We start from the raw sequence: 16,777 nt of genomic DNA, 5'->3' as shown, positions 1-16,777 counted from the left end.
CTTTGCAGGGTATGAATCGGTGTGGGGTGGGTTTAACCCCTTGTAGCCACAGCCCTATGCAGTATCAGATGCATCAAAGCTGCCCGAAACGGTGGCAGGGTGAGGCCACAGGCAGTGGGGGACGGGGGACGGCACTGTCTCTCACTTGGACAGGGTGTGATGGGTGCGGGGAAGGTCCCCCGTGAGTGAGGAGCGGCAGCTTGCGGCTCTGCTGCGCCTTATCACATCAGCTGGTGGGAATTAATGAGCTGGGGTGGGGGGAGCTGCCGTGCTCTCCCCTTTTCCCCCCCAGACTGGGCTGAGATCCCAGTTCCTGTGGAGTCCCTATAAATTGCAGAATTGCCTGGGGTGGTGAGAAGAGGGAGCAGGGGGGCGACAGGGGCTGGGTAGGGTTGTTTGCAGGTCAGAGGGCCATGGGGGAAATTGAGGTGCTTTAGATGGTTAATGCCTGTTCTGGTGACCTGGCTTGGGGTCTTTGGTTGGGCCGTGGCATAGCTGGCCCCCATGGACCATGCTGAGCAGGGCTGCTAGACTGCTTTCGCCCCATGCAGGATGTTGTCATGCTGCTGGGTGTCCTCCCGGTGAGCCCAGCACTCACGGTGGCCCTGCCATGGCATAGTGACATCCATGGTGTGGAGCCACAGCTGGGCACTGGGGACAGGGAAGAGGCAGCTGTGATGGGGATGTGCCATGGGTGCCATCTCCCCAGCTTGTTCTCCCTCATCTGGGCTCTCAGCATTAGCAAAGCTCTTGGGGACTGGCTTGGGTGATGGAGACGTGCTGGCAATACCATCTTCCCAACTTGTTCTCCTCCATCTAGGCTTTCAGCATTGAACAGGGACTGTGGGGACAAGTCTGGGTCATGGGAATGTTCTGGGGACATCATCTCCCCCATCTGGGCTCTCAGCATCCAGCTGTGGCCATGGGGACAAGGTTGGGTGATAGGGACATGCCTACAGCTTTGCAGGAGCAGCCAACCACCCCCAACCTTGACATCTCTCCCACTTGCTCCTGGCAGGTATCCAAGTCCCCCACTGGGATGGAGGAGCCCGAGCATGTACCGGTGGCTGGTGAGGGACATGTGGCCCGCCTGGGGAAGGAAGCCATCACTGTCACCCTCCACAGTGCCAGCAACCTGCCGACCACACAGGAGGGCCGGGTGCCGTGTCCATACGTTGTTGTGTGAGTACCCAGCATCCACAAAGGGGACAACGGAGATTGTGGGGACACAGAGAAAGGGTTGAAGAGCTGTCACCCTATTGATAACTCTTTAAAAGCCTCAGGGATGGGGGGAAACCTCTTTAGCGGTGACATGCACAAGCATCACCTCCATGGGATGCTCAGTGTGGGGAGAGGAGCCAGGACTCTGCGCTGAGATGAGGGAAGGCAGGGAGTGGGGCACCTTGGCTCGCTGAAGTATTGGGAAGAAAGCATTCCTAATATTGAAAGTATAAAATGATGTCAAAGAATCCACAGGGTAATGCTGCCTGGGTTTTAGGATGATATCACAATAAATAAAAGAGTGTTTTAATAAATAAAACAGGATGCTTGGGTAAGGAGAACTTGCCTCCTTATGCATTATGTATGTGCCAGGGGACTCAATTAGCCGGTCATGCTTTGGTCTGTGTTAAGAGGGAGGCCTCTCTGCTCGGCACTGCTGCGGGGCGAACCTGGGGTCCCAAAGAGCCCTTCCAGGAAGCAGAGAGGCTTTGGCATTGCTTCCCTGGAAAAGGGGGGAGAAAGCCGCTGTAGGTGGCTTTGGAGCTTCGTCTGGCTGCGAAGTCTGGTTTCTCCAGGGCACCTCCCTGGGGCAGCGCCGGGCAGGCTGGTTGCACCAATGCCAGGGGACAGGGAGGCAGGGCTGGGGCTTGTCCGCTGGGGATGATCAGCAGCTAGGGCTGTGAAAGCCTGGAAACATCTGTGCAAGCCTGTAGGGCAAACTGTTGCTTGCTGGGCATTTTCCAGTGTAGAAACCCTGAGGTCCGTGGTGAAGGTGGTCCCAGGATCTGCCGGCATGGCACAGTGTGCCTTTTCTCCATGGTGCCCAGCCATGTTGGACATCCCAGAGACTCCCTAGCCAGGAGGGATGCAGCTCTCAATCGTCAGGTTTTCAGCAGCCAGGGCTGGCTGGCACGTGGACTGGCAGCCTCCACTGCCACCCCTCCATCACCCCTTCCCCTTTTTCCACCCCCCACCCCCCACCCCCCCACCCCCATGCCAAGGACCCGCTCTCTGCCCTGACAGCCTGAGTAACTCCACGCAGGAGTTGTCTCTATTTCCATAAACCAATTATACCCAGTTGATCTCAGGAGATTTAAACATCAATATCCTAAATGATAGCACGAGGGTGGCGTGTGATTGTTGCATCTCTCTTTACATTCTGGTGCTGCTCCATCACCGCATTGCCATGGTAACGGGGGAGTGATGGAGGGAAGGGGAGGGTGGTATTAGGGATGCAGGACACATGAGGGGCCTTTTAGTAACCATAGTGAGGGAGCCAAGGCAGAAGGGAATCAGTTATTGTTTTTCAGGGCACTTGCTTTAGAAGGAGAGTAGCATGTTGCATTTAAAAGGTGGGTTTTTACGGACGGGAAGGAGAAGCAGTTGGTTGATGTGCTGGGGGGGACGACCTAGTTGCAGCTGATCCCCCCGAAGCGGCTGGGTACCACCAGCAGCACCAGCCTGAGCTCAAACTGCCGGCACCCAGAGCGTCACCCCCCAAAATCAGGAGTGGGGTGGGAGGAGGGGAGCAATACTGTTCACGCCAGCCCTTTGTGGCTGTGCCCGGTCACTCACGCCCGGACTCAGCATCCCACAGTGCTCCATAGCTGTGTGCATTGCTTCCAGCTCTCGGTGCAGAGGACTGGGGAGGGAAAGGTTTAGAAGAGTGAATGTGAAAGACCTCAAGCAGCAGGAGAGCCCACACAGGCATCCCGATGGGCTGTGGCTCATCCCTGCCCTGGAGAGGGTGTTCCAGTGTCCCAGCAGCAGCTTGGTTCTGCTTCTTATCCTCTGAATGCTGAGCAAATCCCCACTCCCTGCTTTCAGGGGCACCCGTGGGTCTGCTTGGCATCTTCCTTTCACTCCCCCACGCACACAGACAAATTGCTCCTGAACCAGCGTGATGCAGGGATGACCTTGGCGTGCCGGAGCCAGGTGTGTTTGCAATTAACAGCACAAAGCGCCTGGCTCTGGCTGGCTTCTCCTCTCCATTGAGGACTGTGGGCGGGTGAAAGTACCTCCTGGCTTCTTCCTTTCTGCTCTTCAGCACCAAGACAAGAAACTCAAGGTCGCTGCTGAATGTGCCGTCTGCTCCCAGCCTGGGGGATGGGGGCTCTGACGTCTGCCTGCCTGCGGGTGTGCCTGTGCAGGCAGTGGTCCTGCTTGTGGGGTCCTGGGATGCTCCAGCTGGGAAGGGGTTAGGGTGTTGCTGCATGCAAAGCCTTTTGGCTCTGCAATGTGCCCAGAAATGAATCAGAGGCTCAGCTGATAGCCCCAGTGCAAGGGGGTGTGGGAAGTGGGACCAAGCGAGGTCTTTGGGGGCCCCCTCCTCACCCCAGCACCCAGCTTAGGTCATGGTGGCATGAAGATGGGTCGATCTGGGGTTATATAGAGGGTCAGGAGCAATGTAAAAATTGTGTTTCTCAAAGAAAAGGAGGAATTATAATTCTTCCTTTCTCATTTTGAATCTTTTCAGAAATTGCCCTTACACCTCTGTGACTTTTTTTCTCTGTATTTAATCACCCAAACTGAACCTGAGCCCCCCAGGCTCAGTGGGGCTGCATGGTGGGGGGCAGCATTGTCTTCCCCAGGACTGGACCCTCCAGCCACCACATTGGTAACAGCTGGGATGTCGGTTCTGCCAGCCGTGGCAGTGCTGCGTGGGATTTTTCTTCCCTGAGAACCAGGCACCTGCACCACTGCATTGCCTCTGCAGGGATGTCGGCCCCAAGAAATAACTCACCCTGTAGAGATAATAACTTCTAATCCTGGATAAATAAATATTTACGAGGGCTTGGCACAGCCCTGCCAAGCCCTTTGCTGGGCACCCGGGTGTCACACGCAGCGGGGTGGCTGCCTGACGCCATCCCCAAACACTGTAGCTGAGACACTAATGTATAATAACTCCCCAGGGGCGGCCGTCTTCATCTTTTATCTTTATCTTTTATCACAGCGGTGGGTGGCTGGGGCATCCCGGCATGGCAGAGCAAAGTGCCTGCCCTGGAGCAGGCGGGGAGGGATGTAGAGCATCAGAGGAGCATCTCTTGGTCTGTCCCAGCCATGTCCTGCCCCGAGGCATGCGATCTCGTGGGCAGCTGTCTGCAGTGCCTGCTTGCTGGAGACCCCATCTCCTGCCCCACCAGTGGGTCTGAAGCTCGCTGGGGTGAGGAGGAGACATCAAACCACATCTGCTCTCTGCTGATCCTGCTGCCCCCGGCCTATTAATTTGATTTTGAAGCACATCCCCATGTGTTGTACTGTTGCAGATTGTTTTCTGCCCCGCCCCGCCCCCCCCCCCCCCCCCCCCCCCACTTACACAGCCCTTTTTGAATGCTCTCTCATCCTTAGGCAAGTCTATAATGAAGGGGGCCCAGAGCAGCCAGTTCTCACCCTCCTCCTCCTCCTACCCCCCAGCACAGGTCTGGCTTCATTCGGACTCTGAGCACGTTGCTGATCAAGCAATCCCCCACAGAGCTCATTACTGGAGAGCCGATTTCCTACAGCCCCTCCACAAGAGTGCCAGCCCGATGCTAATTCCCACCTGCCGGAGCTGGCCGGCTCAGCTCCATCCCTGAGGGCTTCTCTGGAGCACAGGACATGGATGTAGCATGGCTGAGGGTCTGAGAGGGTGGCTGGGAGTGAATGAAGGTTCTGCAAGCATAGAACATCCTCTGATCAGGCTGGGAGGAACCTGCTTGTCCCACCACTACCTGGAGCTGACCCTACAGCTAGAAGGACCTTAATCATCTCCTCTCCCCCAAAGCTGGGGTCTCCAGCTCCCAGGGAGTGGCAAAGTGCCACCATCTGCTTTCAGTCACTACAGTGTGCTAGTAACCTCTCCCTAAGAGCCATGTTGGCTTTGCTCCAGCAAGAACTTTCCTGGAGGAGCCAGCACTAGACACTTTATCATCTCAACATGCAGAGCAACCCACTGACAGGGCTGGGGCATCTGCGTCATGTTGGCCTGACACCACATCACCATCCCCCTGCACTCTGATCAGGGATGGAGAGGACCTGAGGTCACCACACCACCAGGCAGTGGGTCTCTGCTGTGGTCTTGGAACTCCCAGGATAACACCAAGTGTTTTGCTGGGTAGCAGAGACCCCCCTAAAAAATCTGCCAGCCCCCTAATGGGCAGGGACATTATTATCATTAGCCAAGCTCATGAGTAACTGATGATCAATTGATAAAAGTGGGAGGGACAGTCCCAAAACAACCCTGATGGTGATGGCCCTGCACCAGCGTGGGTGAAGAATTACCCAGGGCCCATAGCTGCTAAAACTGCTGTAATTATTGCTCAGCCTCGTTACGTGTTGAGCTTAATGACAGCAGTTGTTAACATTCAATCTTCTCTCTCCTTTCCCAGAAGCCTCCTCCCTGTCCCTTCATCAATACAGTGGATAATTAGCCTCTGGGGTCTGAAATAGCCTTTTGGATAAAAAGAGCTACAAACCCCGTCACTGGAGACTCAGCAGGATCTGGCAGCCTGGAGTAAAACTGGCCCTGGACCCCCAGTGCAGCCCCCCAGAGCCAGGGCAGAGCTTTGCTGAGGGTGGCAGGAGGGTGGGCTGCCTGCTGTCAGATGCACCGAGCAGTATCAGTGCTCATCCCTCTCCCAGGCCCAGCTCCCCACTGACATATTCCCCTTCCTCACCCAGTAACTGGCCTGTCTTGCTTCCCTTTTCCTCCCAGTAAGACCAGCAGAGGGGATGAGCAGGAGCAGAAGCCGAAGGCTACTCGTGCAACCTCAGTGCCCACCCACACACCCACCTGGGAGGAGGAGGTGACGGTGGAAATAGATGCTGAAGATGCAGGCTGGGCAGGTGAGAGCATTGGAGGACCATGGGAACAGGGATGCTGAGGACTGGGACACAGGACTCATCTCCTCAAAGGGTTAATTTTGGGATATTAGGGAGCATTTGCTCCAAAGGATGAGGAAGAGGATGGCTGCGATGGGGACAAGCCATGCCCTGAGCCCTGCGTGGCTGTGATGGCTTCAGGGTATGACCAGGAGGGACATGCCCCCAGATATGGTGCTGCAGGATGGGGCAAGTGACAGTGCTTGAGCTCGGAGCATCCTCCAAAGCATCCCATGGGAATCAGCATCGGGGCAGCCCTCCAAAACTTTCCCTGCTGCCATCCCAACACCTTGTATTGGTTGGACCCACATAATGATGCTGTTACTCCCCACACAGGGCTGCTAAGTCTGTAATTGTAAACCCGTGGCATTAGGGGCCAGGGTTTGATTATAATCAGACTGTTGCAAAACAAACTGTGGGAGCCAATCTTCACATCATGCCTAATCCCATCAGGCCCTGACCTAAATGAAATTGAGGAGCTTTTGGTGTACTTTGGACCTGTCCCGTGTGGTACCAGGAGGGATGTGGGGATGGGACCTCCAGCCCTCTTCATCCGTCTCCCAGAATCCCCCAGATGTTTGGAGATGGTCATCCCCCAAACCGTCAGACCAGAGCTGTCATTTCAGATGCAGCTCACACCTTTGCTTGCACAGAAACATGGGGTCCACCCTTTTCTTGCTCAGAAATAGTTTCCATCAGCGGGGCTGCTGAGTGTAATCTGTCATCGGTGACGACTAGCAGAAAAGCCACTTGTCTCTCGCACAACCCCAGAACATTTTCCCTGGTGCTCTTTCCCCAAGGTGCTGGGAGGAAAAGAAAATCTCCATATAAATCGAGCACTTGCTGAAAAGCATGAGCTCAGGGAGGAGCACGCACTTGCTTAGCCCATCATCTTTGTTCTGGGGACACACAGGACCTGTGGCATCACCAGGTTGGCCAAGCAGGAGTTAAGGCGGGTGCCTTGCAGTATCATTAAGCTGGGGGAAGGGAAGCCCAAGTCTTGATGGCAGCATAAAGAGAAGGCGGTTTTCCCTTCCATCAGCTCCTTTTTTTTTCTGATAAAAGGCTCCTGCTCATGCTTGTCAACTAAATTGCAGCTTTGCTTTAAATTAAGGGAAGAGCTGGAGGTGCTAGTGCCCGTGGAGGTGATGTTGCCATGCCAGGGGACAGACCTGACAGCCCTGAGAGGGCAGATGCCATGGTGGCAAGTGGCCTCAAAACCCACGGTTGGCTGCGGGCTGACCCCAGGGCAGGGGGAGCTCAGGGAAGGATGCCACCCCCTGCAGCTGAGTGGGGTGGGTTGGAGGCAGGGAGGTGGATTAGATGGATCAGTGGGAAATCCCAGGTTCTTAGATGGGAATCTGCATTGTTGCCGGTTGTTCATGGGCTTTGCTTTCTTGGGGATGCCTGGGACATGTTCTTGATGTCTCCTTGAGATGTATGCATATAAACCCAGGATGGGTGTAAATCCTGCCCATGTCTACCCCACCATGACCTGTGAGGGGAAGGGGCTGCTGAAAATGAATCAATGCCTTCTGGCCCTTCTTCACCCAGACCTTCCCCTGAACATCTCCCCCTTGCTTCGCCTGCTCCCCTCTTCCACAAACCCTGCAGCCAGCCCCACAGCTGACCCTCTCCCTTCCAGCCCTGACTCTCATCGTGGCAGACAAAGCCACCAAGGAGGCGTTGGGGACCTTCCACTTGCCAGTGAGGCATCTCCAGCCCTTCCAGCCCCACCACTGCAAGCTGGTTCTGGTAGGTACAGCACCTGCCCCTCCATCCTGCTTATTCCTGCTTACAACTTTGCTTTGCACCAGCTGTAGCTGCGGGCTGTGGGCAAAGGGAGCCTTGTGTAATGGTGTAATCCCAGTGGGAAAACCGAATTTGGCAAGTCAAGGAAGGTGCTCAAAGAGGCTTGTGAGCTTCCTGCGAGGTGGGAACAAGGCAGGCGTTGTGCTGGGCCTTTTTCATCTCTCTCCAGTGGGAAAATGTGGAGGAAAAGCAATGGGATTGCAAGCTGGGAAGTGCTTTTGCCCTCAGCATCCTGTGCTCAGTTGACCCCTCAGCAGCTGTGGGGCCAGGCCATACGTCCAAATGTTTGTTAAACAGGGGCTGCTGTGCATTCCTTAATGAGGCAGGTACCCAGCCCCAGAGAGAAGCTGCTTCCTAAGCCCTTTGGTGGGGATTTCTCCATCTCAACTTGTAAACAGTCCCAGGAACCTGGCTGACAGCCCCCTGTACAGCTGAGACCTGGCAAACTCACTCAGTACACCCCCCAAATCAGCCTCCCCTATGCTCTGGCTGGCAGAAATTAGTGTCCTCTTCCCTGCACAGGGATTGGGAGCAATTAAATATTTAAATGCAAAAAGATTTATTATATTGATCTTTTCCGGGAAGGCTCTAGGGAACAGTAAGCTTTAATTATCAGTTGGTGCTTTATTGTCAGTGATGGGCTGCCTGCGCGCCCAGTGCACACATTTGGTGACCTTGACCCTTCCTCCTCCCACGGGTCACTCTTCTCCGCAAACAGCCAAGGACACGGGACCCTGTGGGGACAGTCCTGCACACCACCATCATCCGCAAAGGGAGCTTCATCCCTCGCTGTGATGGATTCAGCTATGCAGCCTTGGAGGTGAGAGGTGGCCCTGGGGACAGGAGGTGGCAGCAGGGGTTTGCAGGGTCTGGGATGGACCAGAGCATCTCAACTCAGAGAGGATGCTGCTGCACGTTGTCTCCTGCTGTGGTGGATCTTATGCTGATTTAGGGCAGCTTTATTTCCCCCCCATTTGCTGTGCCCTCACCACTGACACCCCCCCACACACACTTCCCAGGTGCTGCTGCGGGGGCTGTCGGCCCCCCTGGCCAGCCCCCCTGGGGCCCTCGTCGCTGTGGCCAGAGTTGTGACCAATGTTCAGGAGTACAAGTGAGTGGTGACCATGGGGGGCTGCTGGTGACGTGGGTGGGTGGTGCTGGGTTTGGGACAATTGCCTCCTCCCACGGTACATGGCTTGCCGGGAATGGATGTGGCCCCACACATGCTGACTCTCCCCCTTTCCATCACTTCACAGGCACCGCATGGAGAAACATCCCATCTCCTGTCCTGGCATCAGTCCCACTACCATCACATTCCCAGACCCTCCAGCATCAGCCTTCAGTATCGCCCGAGCTGCCAACCATGGCTACCCACAGGTACAAGGCTGAGCATGGCCGTGGGGGTGCACGGGTCCAGCAGCATCCATCCCATCCAGGTACCAATGAGCATCTCTCCTTTGGCAGGGGAGCTGAGCACCCCTGCAGAGAAAAGCTTTAGGGGCAAAGCAATGCTTTGAGCATCAAAAACACGGTCCTCCTTGCCCTGCCTGCAGAAACCCACAGGCAGCACCTCATTTGTGTCTTGTCCTTCATTTTTCCCTCTGCTCCGCTCACGCCTCCGGCTTGAGTGCCGCCTCTCAAAGGCAGAGACCTTCTCCTCCCCGGCCTTAAGTACCGTGGGGAAAGCTAGCGACGCACAACTTCAAAATAGCTGTTGCCAGGGAAACATATGCTTTCAGCACGCGGCATCATCAGTGAGCAGGAGGAGGGCCCCCCTTTTGTTCCCGAGCCCTGCCAAAAATTGGCAAGGAGGGAGAGGCAGGGGACTGGAGGGATGCTGGGGCAGGGGGGAGGTGTGAGGGGGCAGCCAAGCCAGAAGCCAGCGTGAAGCTGCCGCCTCTCAAAACCAGGGCTGCTCCATCCCTTCACCTCTGAAAAGTGCCAGCCGAAAGCGTGGTGAGGGCAGATGTCCAGCCACCCCGAAAAGATGGATCCAGCTGGTCCCAAGTGCTGGCGGAGCACATGTTTCTCCATCTTGGTCCTTCTCCCCCGTGTGTTGAATTTTGATCGTCGGGGAGTGAAGCACCTTTGTACCAACATGTTCGGGGAGCCCATAAATAAAATATTACTTAGAGGAGACCAGCCAAATGCCGAGTCACCCACAAGGCAGTGAATTATCATAAAAATCACTAGTGCGTTTCATTCATTACAATAATTGTTGTTTTATTGCCCCCCTCTCCTTTTCCTCCCTGAGTTGTTCTTTGCAGGTGAGAGGCAGGGGGAGCACCGAGGACCCTCTGCTTTGGGTCTGTACCTGCCCTAGCCCCCCTGGAATCAGCACCCCCAGCCCCACCGTGGCAGTGGGCTCAGGGTACAGGCTGCCCATGCCAGCTCTGGAGCAGATATTGCAAAAGAAATCCCCATGCTCTTGCCCCTGTGCTATCTTTTGGCCACCCCCCAAGATGCAGCACCCAGAGGCTGCAGTTTCTCAGCCAGAGCAAGGATATTCCACTCCTCTAAATGCAGCCAAAATGCATTTCCTTTGGATGTATATGGATAAATACAACCCCCACCCCACCCCCCACCCCGTGAAGCTGTGGTACCCAGGCGCTGGGCGAGCCCAAGCCAAGCCCCACAGCCCTGGCACAGGCGGCAGTGCCAACACGGAGCTGTGGGAGCCCAATGCAAGAGGACAAGTGATTAAACCCAGCCATCTGGCCTGCATGCACGCTGTTGCCTCCTCCTCTCCTTCTCCTCCTCCTCCCCTCCGTGCCCACATGGCTCTGTCTGTCTCTGCACATCACTGAGGATGCTCTCCCTGGGGATGCACAGACAGGTTGCCCTGGGGAGCTGCGTAATCCCCATCCGCTCTCTCCTCCCATCTCCTGCCTCAGTTTCCCCACACGTAGGATGCGCCTCCTTCCCGGGGAGGATGTTCTCCTAATGCCTAGGAGGAAAGCTTAAGGGGGAGGCTGGGAGGAGGAGGAGGAGGGAACGTTGCTGCTCCAGTTCCAGAGGTTAATGGCTTTCCCTGAGTGAACTCCTGGGCAGGCTAATCGGATTCGATAATTCTGCCAGCCCAGCGTGTCCTCTCGCCTGTCGATTCCCATCAGCATCTGCAGACAACAGCACTTGGGTTCACCTTCAGCGGGGCACCCCTCATACTTCTCTTACTTAGGGGGTTTTTGGGTTCCCCGGTTGTTAACCTTTCCCTGCCTGGCCAGGGGCCTGGAGACCTGGTCTTCCTGGCCAGGACTTAGCTGAGACCTGCACAGAGCCACCTGTAAGAGTGTTGGGTGCTCTCCTTGGGTGCTCCTGTTGAGCCAACAGCCCCTTTCTCACCAAAAGGGATGGGTTTGGACACACTGGTGCAATGGCAAATCCACAGGGCGGATGGGCACTGGGCTGTGCCTCCTACAGAAAGCCACGCTGCGTCTGTCCTCCAAGCACCAAGCTCAAACCTCTCTACCATAAATCTCCTTTTGGGTTCTTTCCCTTGGGGACCCTCCAGCTTAACCCATGTATCTGGAGCTTCTCACTCTTCTGGGGTCTGCACCATCTGGACAGGCAGCCGTGAGGACCAGGGGATGGCCCCATCCCCTGGGAAGGCAGGGGAGATGCTGTGGGCTTGGCCACCTCTACCCCTCCTCATGCCAATGATGCTGCCTTTGAATCAGCTCTCAGCAGATGAGCTGGGGTAGCTAAGGAGGATGAAGGCGTCTCCTTGCTCCTCCTCCTCCTCCCCATCCCCTTTGTTGTTTCTCCAGGTGGCCCTTGGCAGAGGCAGTTGCTGTGCCAAGATGTCTGCCCAAATCAGTGCATCAGCTCTGATGCCCTGGTGCAGAGCATCCATCTGTCCCGCCAAGCCGGTGGGAAGCAGCCTGGACCAAGCAAGCACTCCTGCCCCACCCCCCACAGCCCCCAAAATCAGGGGGGGAAATCAGGAACGACATCTCCCATCCCTGTCCGGGTGAGAGGAGCCATGTGGGCTTGGGACCTCTGGCAATTGGGGTCAAATTAACAATATGCTCCCACATTTGACTTTTCCCTTCCCTGCTGAGTCTGAAATGGCACCGTCTCACAGTGCCTTGTACAGGTCGATGCCAGGAAAAGTAACTGGAGGCGGTGTTCAGTGCTTTTTAGATTTTTCCCTCCAAAATTGGGCTTTCTGAGGCTGATGAAACAGCCCCGTGGGCTGGGATGCAGGCTGGGAAAAGAGAGGAGTGACTGCAGAGTGCTGAGCCAGATCCAGCTGCTGGGAGCTGCCCCAGTCTGTATAGGTTTTCCATAAGGACTTACAGGCACAGACTGGGCTCCCTGCAGTCAAAGCAATCTGCATCCCAGCTGAAAACCCCAGCTGACGCTAGGGAGCCCCTGACAAATTCCCAGCCAAGAGAGCCAGCCCGGTGCTGAGCCAGCACTAAGCGCTGCCCAGTGCAGGCCGTTGCGGAGGTGTTCTTGGCTCTGAAGCATCCCAGCCCCGCACTCCCCTTGCTAACAGCTCCCAGGGCTGGGTAATGCACCGTTGTGGGTCTCTGAGGTGCGTAATGCCCATTAGCATCCCCAAACATGAGCAGGGGAAGACCCTCCTCAACCAAGCATAAATGTGCTGATGCAGAAAAGCCGATCGGCATCTCATCCCTGTGGGGCAATGCTGACCAAGGGGAGGGAGTAACAGCATTAAAAAGGAGCTGCTGTCAATAATTTCTCGATGTTGGGCAGCCAGTGTTAAGGCTGACCTTTGGAGAGCTGGCAGGGCTCTCCCAAGGTAAAGAGAAGCAGCTGCTGGCAGGGATGGACCGATGCCATTTCCGACGACAGATCTCGGCTCTGGGGATAAACATGTTGCCCACTGTTCAATATCTGTCAGGACACCCAGATGTCATGCTTAGGAAAGGGTTTTGTGATGATATATGGACCGCAAAATCCTGTTTGGGCTTTCGGGGTCCATGGTTCATTGCAAAACTCTTTCCCAAGTGCAAGTGCCAGGTTGCCGGACAGATACCAAAAGGCTCACCCCAGAGCAGCGTGGGTCATCCTCCAGGCTCTTCCCATGATGTTTTGAAGCATGGGGTAGTTGGTCCATGTGGTGTTTTCCTCCTCTGGCTCTGCGAGGGGGAAGCTTTTGGCAGGAATTAGCCAGAGAGAAGTAGCCAAGCTTGAAGACCCAGTGAAAGCCAGGGGTGGGATGCAGCTGCGCAGGCTGTGCTTTTTGTTACCCCACCTCTCCTCTCTCCCCTATCTATCTGCTTATTTATCTCTAGAGAGAGAAGGTATCTGAAGGAAAATTTTCCTGTTGTCTCCTAAGATGTCCCGACCAGCTGGACCCCCAGAGCAGCCAACCTGGGACACCTCCTTCCTCTTCCAAGGCCGAGATGTAGCCACCATCTTCTCCGAAGATACTGCCCTGGCAATAGAATATTATCCGTACAAAACCAGTGAGTTCAGGGTCCCCACCGAGGATGCTCTCCCTTGTCCCTGGGCTTGGCCAGGGGCAGGTCCTGGGCTGCCGTGCCCCCAGCCAGCTGCTCTCACCCCTTCCCCAGTGTGGGATGCTCCAGGCACCCTTGTTCCTGTGGGATACTCGGTGCTGCCCCTCACCAGCCACGTTTTCCAGGAGCTAGCGGCACAGAGCGGTGGGATGCGTGTGGATGGCCTCGCTGTGCAGGTAAGCCAGGAGCTTTGGGGTAACACTGGGCAGGCTGGCACGGTGATGGTACCTATAGGTGGTGATACCTATAGCTGCTGGGATGGTGAGATGGAGATACCACCTCTTCATCTGGGTGGGCCACCCAGCACAGAGCTCCCAAGCATCCCATGGGAAGCCAGGGTCTCTGCTCCAACCCACAGCCCCGTGCCTTCGGGTGGCATTTGGGTGATGTCAAAGGCACAAAGGGCTCCAGTAGAAACCCAGAGGCCAGTGCAGGCTGTGACCCTTCCTCTGCCTCCCCAGGGCACGGACCTCAAAACCACAACTGGGGCCACCCCAACCGTGGGGCTCTGCCTGCAGCTCCTTCGATCGGAGGTGAGATGCTGGGGAAGGCGAACCCCGAGGTGGGAGGAATGGGGGTGGGGTGGGAGGGATGGGGATGGGGTGGGAGATGGCTCTTTAGAGCTACCACCCTCTCTCCAAACCTCTCAGGTGGGGATCAGCTGGGCTGGGGCTGGGTTTTATCCCTTGCACCTGTTGTCTCAGAGCTCTGAACCACGCCACTGGGCAACTGAAAAAAAGTGGCATCGTTCTTGCTTTCACGTATCCATCCTTTTCCCAGGGGTTTTGGCACATGCTTGTATTCCCAGGCAATCCTGACCAGAGGCAGCAGAGCAGGCAGGGCACAGGCAGGGTATCTGGGAGAGGCTGTTCACTGTCTCCATGTGGAGAAAGGCCAGGCTGGTTAACCGCAGTAACAAATGTCCAGCTGTCTTCATCCAGCATTTGTGGTCCCCAGGGATGTCACAGCAGGGAGGGAATTTGGCTGCTTTTCCTGGGGAGGAGGGAACCCTGCTAGCCCTTGGCTCCAGGACCAGCCCTTAGGCAGGTTAGGATGCAACCATGAGCCCAATCGATCTAATTACTGCAGCCTCCAGCCTCTGCTCCCATCTGCAAAAAAAAAAAAAAAAATAATCCTATCCCTAAAGTGAATTTGGGACGGGTCTGGATGCTGCGCTGGTGACCGTATCCCACCATCCCCCTGGGAGCCGTGGGGGCCAGGGCTGGCTGGTGGGGGTCTTTGGAGGGATTGCCCAGGGGGGTCAGCAAAAAGGGGTCTGCGTGTGATGAATTATTCACATGGGTGTCACTAAGTGCAGAATTAATCCTTTTGCTTCCAGCTGGCTGCTGCACTAAATTATCACTCGCAGTCATGCGGGAAAATGCTGCGGAATTCATTTAGCTGATTATTGTTTTGATCTGGGAGCTGTAATTTTTTTTTCTCCTCTTCCCCAACCTCTCCCTTTCCCCCCCTCCAGCCCTGCCTTCCTTAATATATGTAAGAGCTGGGAGTGGAAACAAAAAGCAGGAGAGCCAGAGCTGGCCTTGGGCTCTGCGTCTGGTTAATTCATCCGGCGGCAGCCCAGGCAGACGGACCCAGAGCGATGCAAATCAATGAGCGAGCTGCCACCGAGCAGGGAAGGGCATGTTCAGCTCCTCCCAGCATTGCCGAGGCCCTTGTTCCTTGCCTGGAGGTCAGGATTTTCTAAGGAAGATGCTGCAGCTGGCTGGCTGTGATCCCCAGCACCCCAAAACCACGGCCTGACAGGCAGGGGAGATGATGTTGTGGCTGCAGGGGCAGATCCTCTCCTCTCCCACTTTGAGCAGCCCCAGGCTTCAAGGGATGCTTGAAGGCTGGATTTCCAAGTCCTCAGCTCATGGATTAGTCCTGGGCTCAGCTTTGGGACAACAAGAAGCGGCCAAATGGGGGCCAGGAGGTAAAGACAGTCAAGGACCAACAAGGCATTGGGGCAGCCTTTGTACCAGGGTTGTCTTCGGGGTGTGAGGAGCCACAGCATCCCTGCCTGTCCTCTGGGGTGTGAGGAGCCCCAGCATCCCTGCCCATCCTGCCCCATGCTCCCTCACCCCACAGCTCTCCCCAGCCGGGTGGCAAAGGAGAAGAGTCACCAAGCTTATCTTGTTTCTTTTTTTTTTTTTTTTTTTTTTTTTTTTTAGTATTTTAATGTAGAGAGCTGAAAATGCATAACCTAGATTGGCTGGGCTTTTTATAACAAACAGCTAAATAAACTCTGGGCCATCTGTACTCCCCGGCACACTCGGAGCTGGGTGTAAATCCCGGCAGCTCCGTGGCCTCTGCAGGGATTTCACCAACTCCTACCAGGGGTCTGGATGCTCCCGAGCTCGGCTTCAGATGCTCACATAGACCCTCCCTGCTGGGAAAATGTCTCGAGCGCCAGGGTTTTCCAGGGATAAGGGACTCCCCATAAATAAGACTCATCCCCCAGTATTTCTGCAGGGTCTCAGACCCTGCTACATTTGTAATAGCCACAGGGAAAGGGTTTGGAGCAGCTGCTTTATTAAAAGCCAAGATCCCTGACACCAGGGATGAGCAAACAGGAGCTGTATTATCCCAGGGAAAGGGCAGTGCTGGGTTGCAGCCCCCCCACCCCTGTAAAGGCACCGAGACCCCCAGATTTGCCCCCACCCAGCCCATTTCCCCCTGCCTTCATCACCCTGCGCTCCCTCTTTGGAGTCCAAATGAGAACAAAAGACTTTGATCATCTCAGGGAGACAAAGAAATCAAAGACTTCAGCAAAACGCTGGCGTTTTAGCAAATTAATGGCTGTCACTGAAAAACTGTTGCAGCGGGAAAAGCTGCAGCTGACTTCATCCACCTCCGTACTGGCTGGTGGCTCAAGGCAAGGCTCCTGCTTTTTCTTCATTCTTCTTTTTGCACCCCAAATTTAGTGCCTTGCCCAGGAGAGATGAGTTTGACCATGCAGTAGCCAGTGGCAAATCCATGTACAGGGTCAGCAGGATGTGGTCCCTGATGTGCCCGGGGGATGCTGAGCCCCATCCAAGGGCTGGAAAATACACACCGGAGGCACCTTTACTCCTAAGGGATTTATTCATCACCCCTGTTTATTAGCCAGCCTGTTTCACAATTTGTTTTGGCACGACCCCACCTTGCTCAGCCCATTAACTCAGGACCTGGGACCTTTGGGGTCGCCTCAAGCCTCTGCCACCCACTTTGCTGAGCACCCTTGGTCACGTCACCCAAGACAGGGTCTGGGAACATGCCGGCACGTGGTGACAGCCTCTGAAAAAAAAGGGAAAAGCTAGTGCTATTTATTTCCAGGCAAGAAAAAAAAAAAATTGACAGGCTGCTTATATCATTGCTTAAACAGCCTTAATTTCTATAATTGCTGCCAT

The 16,777-nt window shown here is 55.4% G+C and overlaps 1 protein-coding gene across 1 annotated transcript in view; it reads left to right on the top strand.

The window, feature by feature from the left end:
• The window catches only part of CCDC33 (coiled-coil domain containing 33), a 43,971-nt gene that overhangs the window by 11,860 nt on the left and 15,334 nt on the right, over window positions 1–16,777 (top strand). Inside the window, 9 exon segments of the mRNA XM_055796328.1 lie at window positions 1,019–1,182; window positions 5,915–6,045; window positions 7,727–7,836; window positions 8,612–8,713; window positions 8,913–9,004; window positions 9,150–9,270; window positions 13,202–13,331; window positions 13,440–13,561; window positions 13,847–13,918. Coding sequence (XP_055652303.1) covers window positions 1,019–1,182; window positions 5,915–6,045; window positions 7,727–7,836; window positions 8,612–8,713; window positions 8,913–9,004; window positions 9,150–9,270; window positions 13,202–13,331; window positions 13,440–13,561; window positions 13,847–13,918 — 1,044 coding nt within the window.

This window comes from Falco peregrinus, chromosome 1, assembly GCF_023634155.1.
Source record: "Falco peregrinus isolate bFalPer1 chromosome 1, bFalPer1.pri, whole genome shotgun sequence".
Lineage (NCBI taxonomy): Eukaryota > Metazoa > Chordata > Aves > Falconiformes > Falconidae > Falco > Falco peregrinus.
Note: the sequence above shows the minus strand (reverse complement) of the source record. Positions and strands in the feature narration are given on the sequence as shown.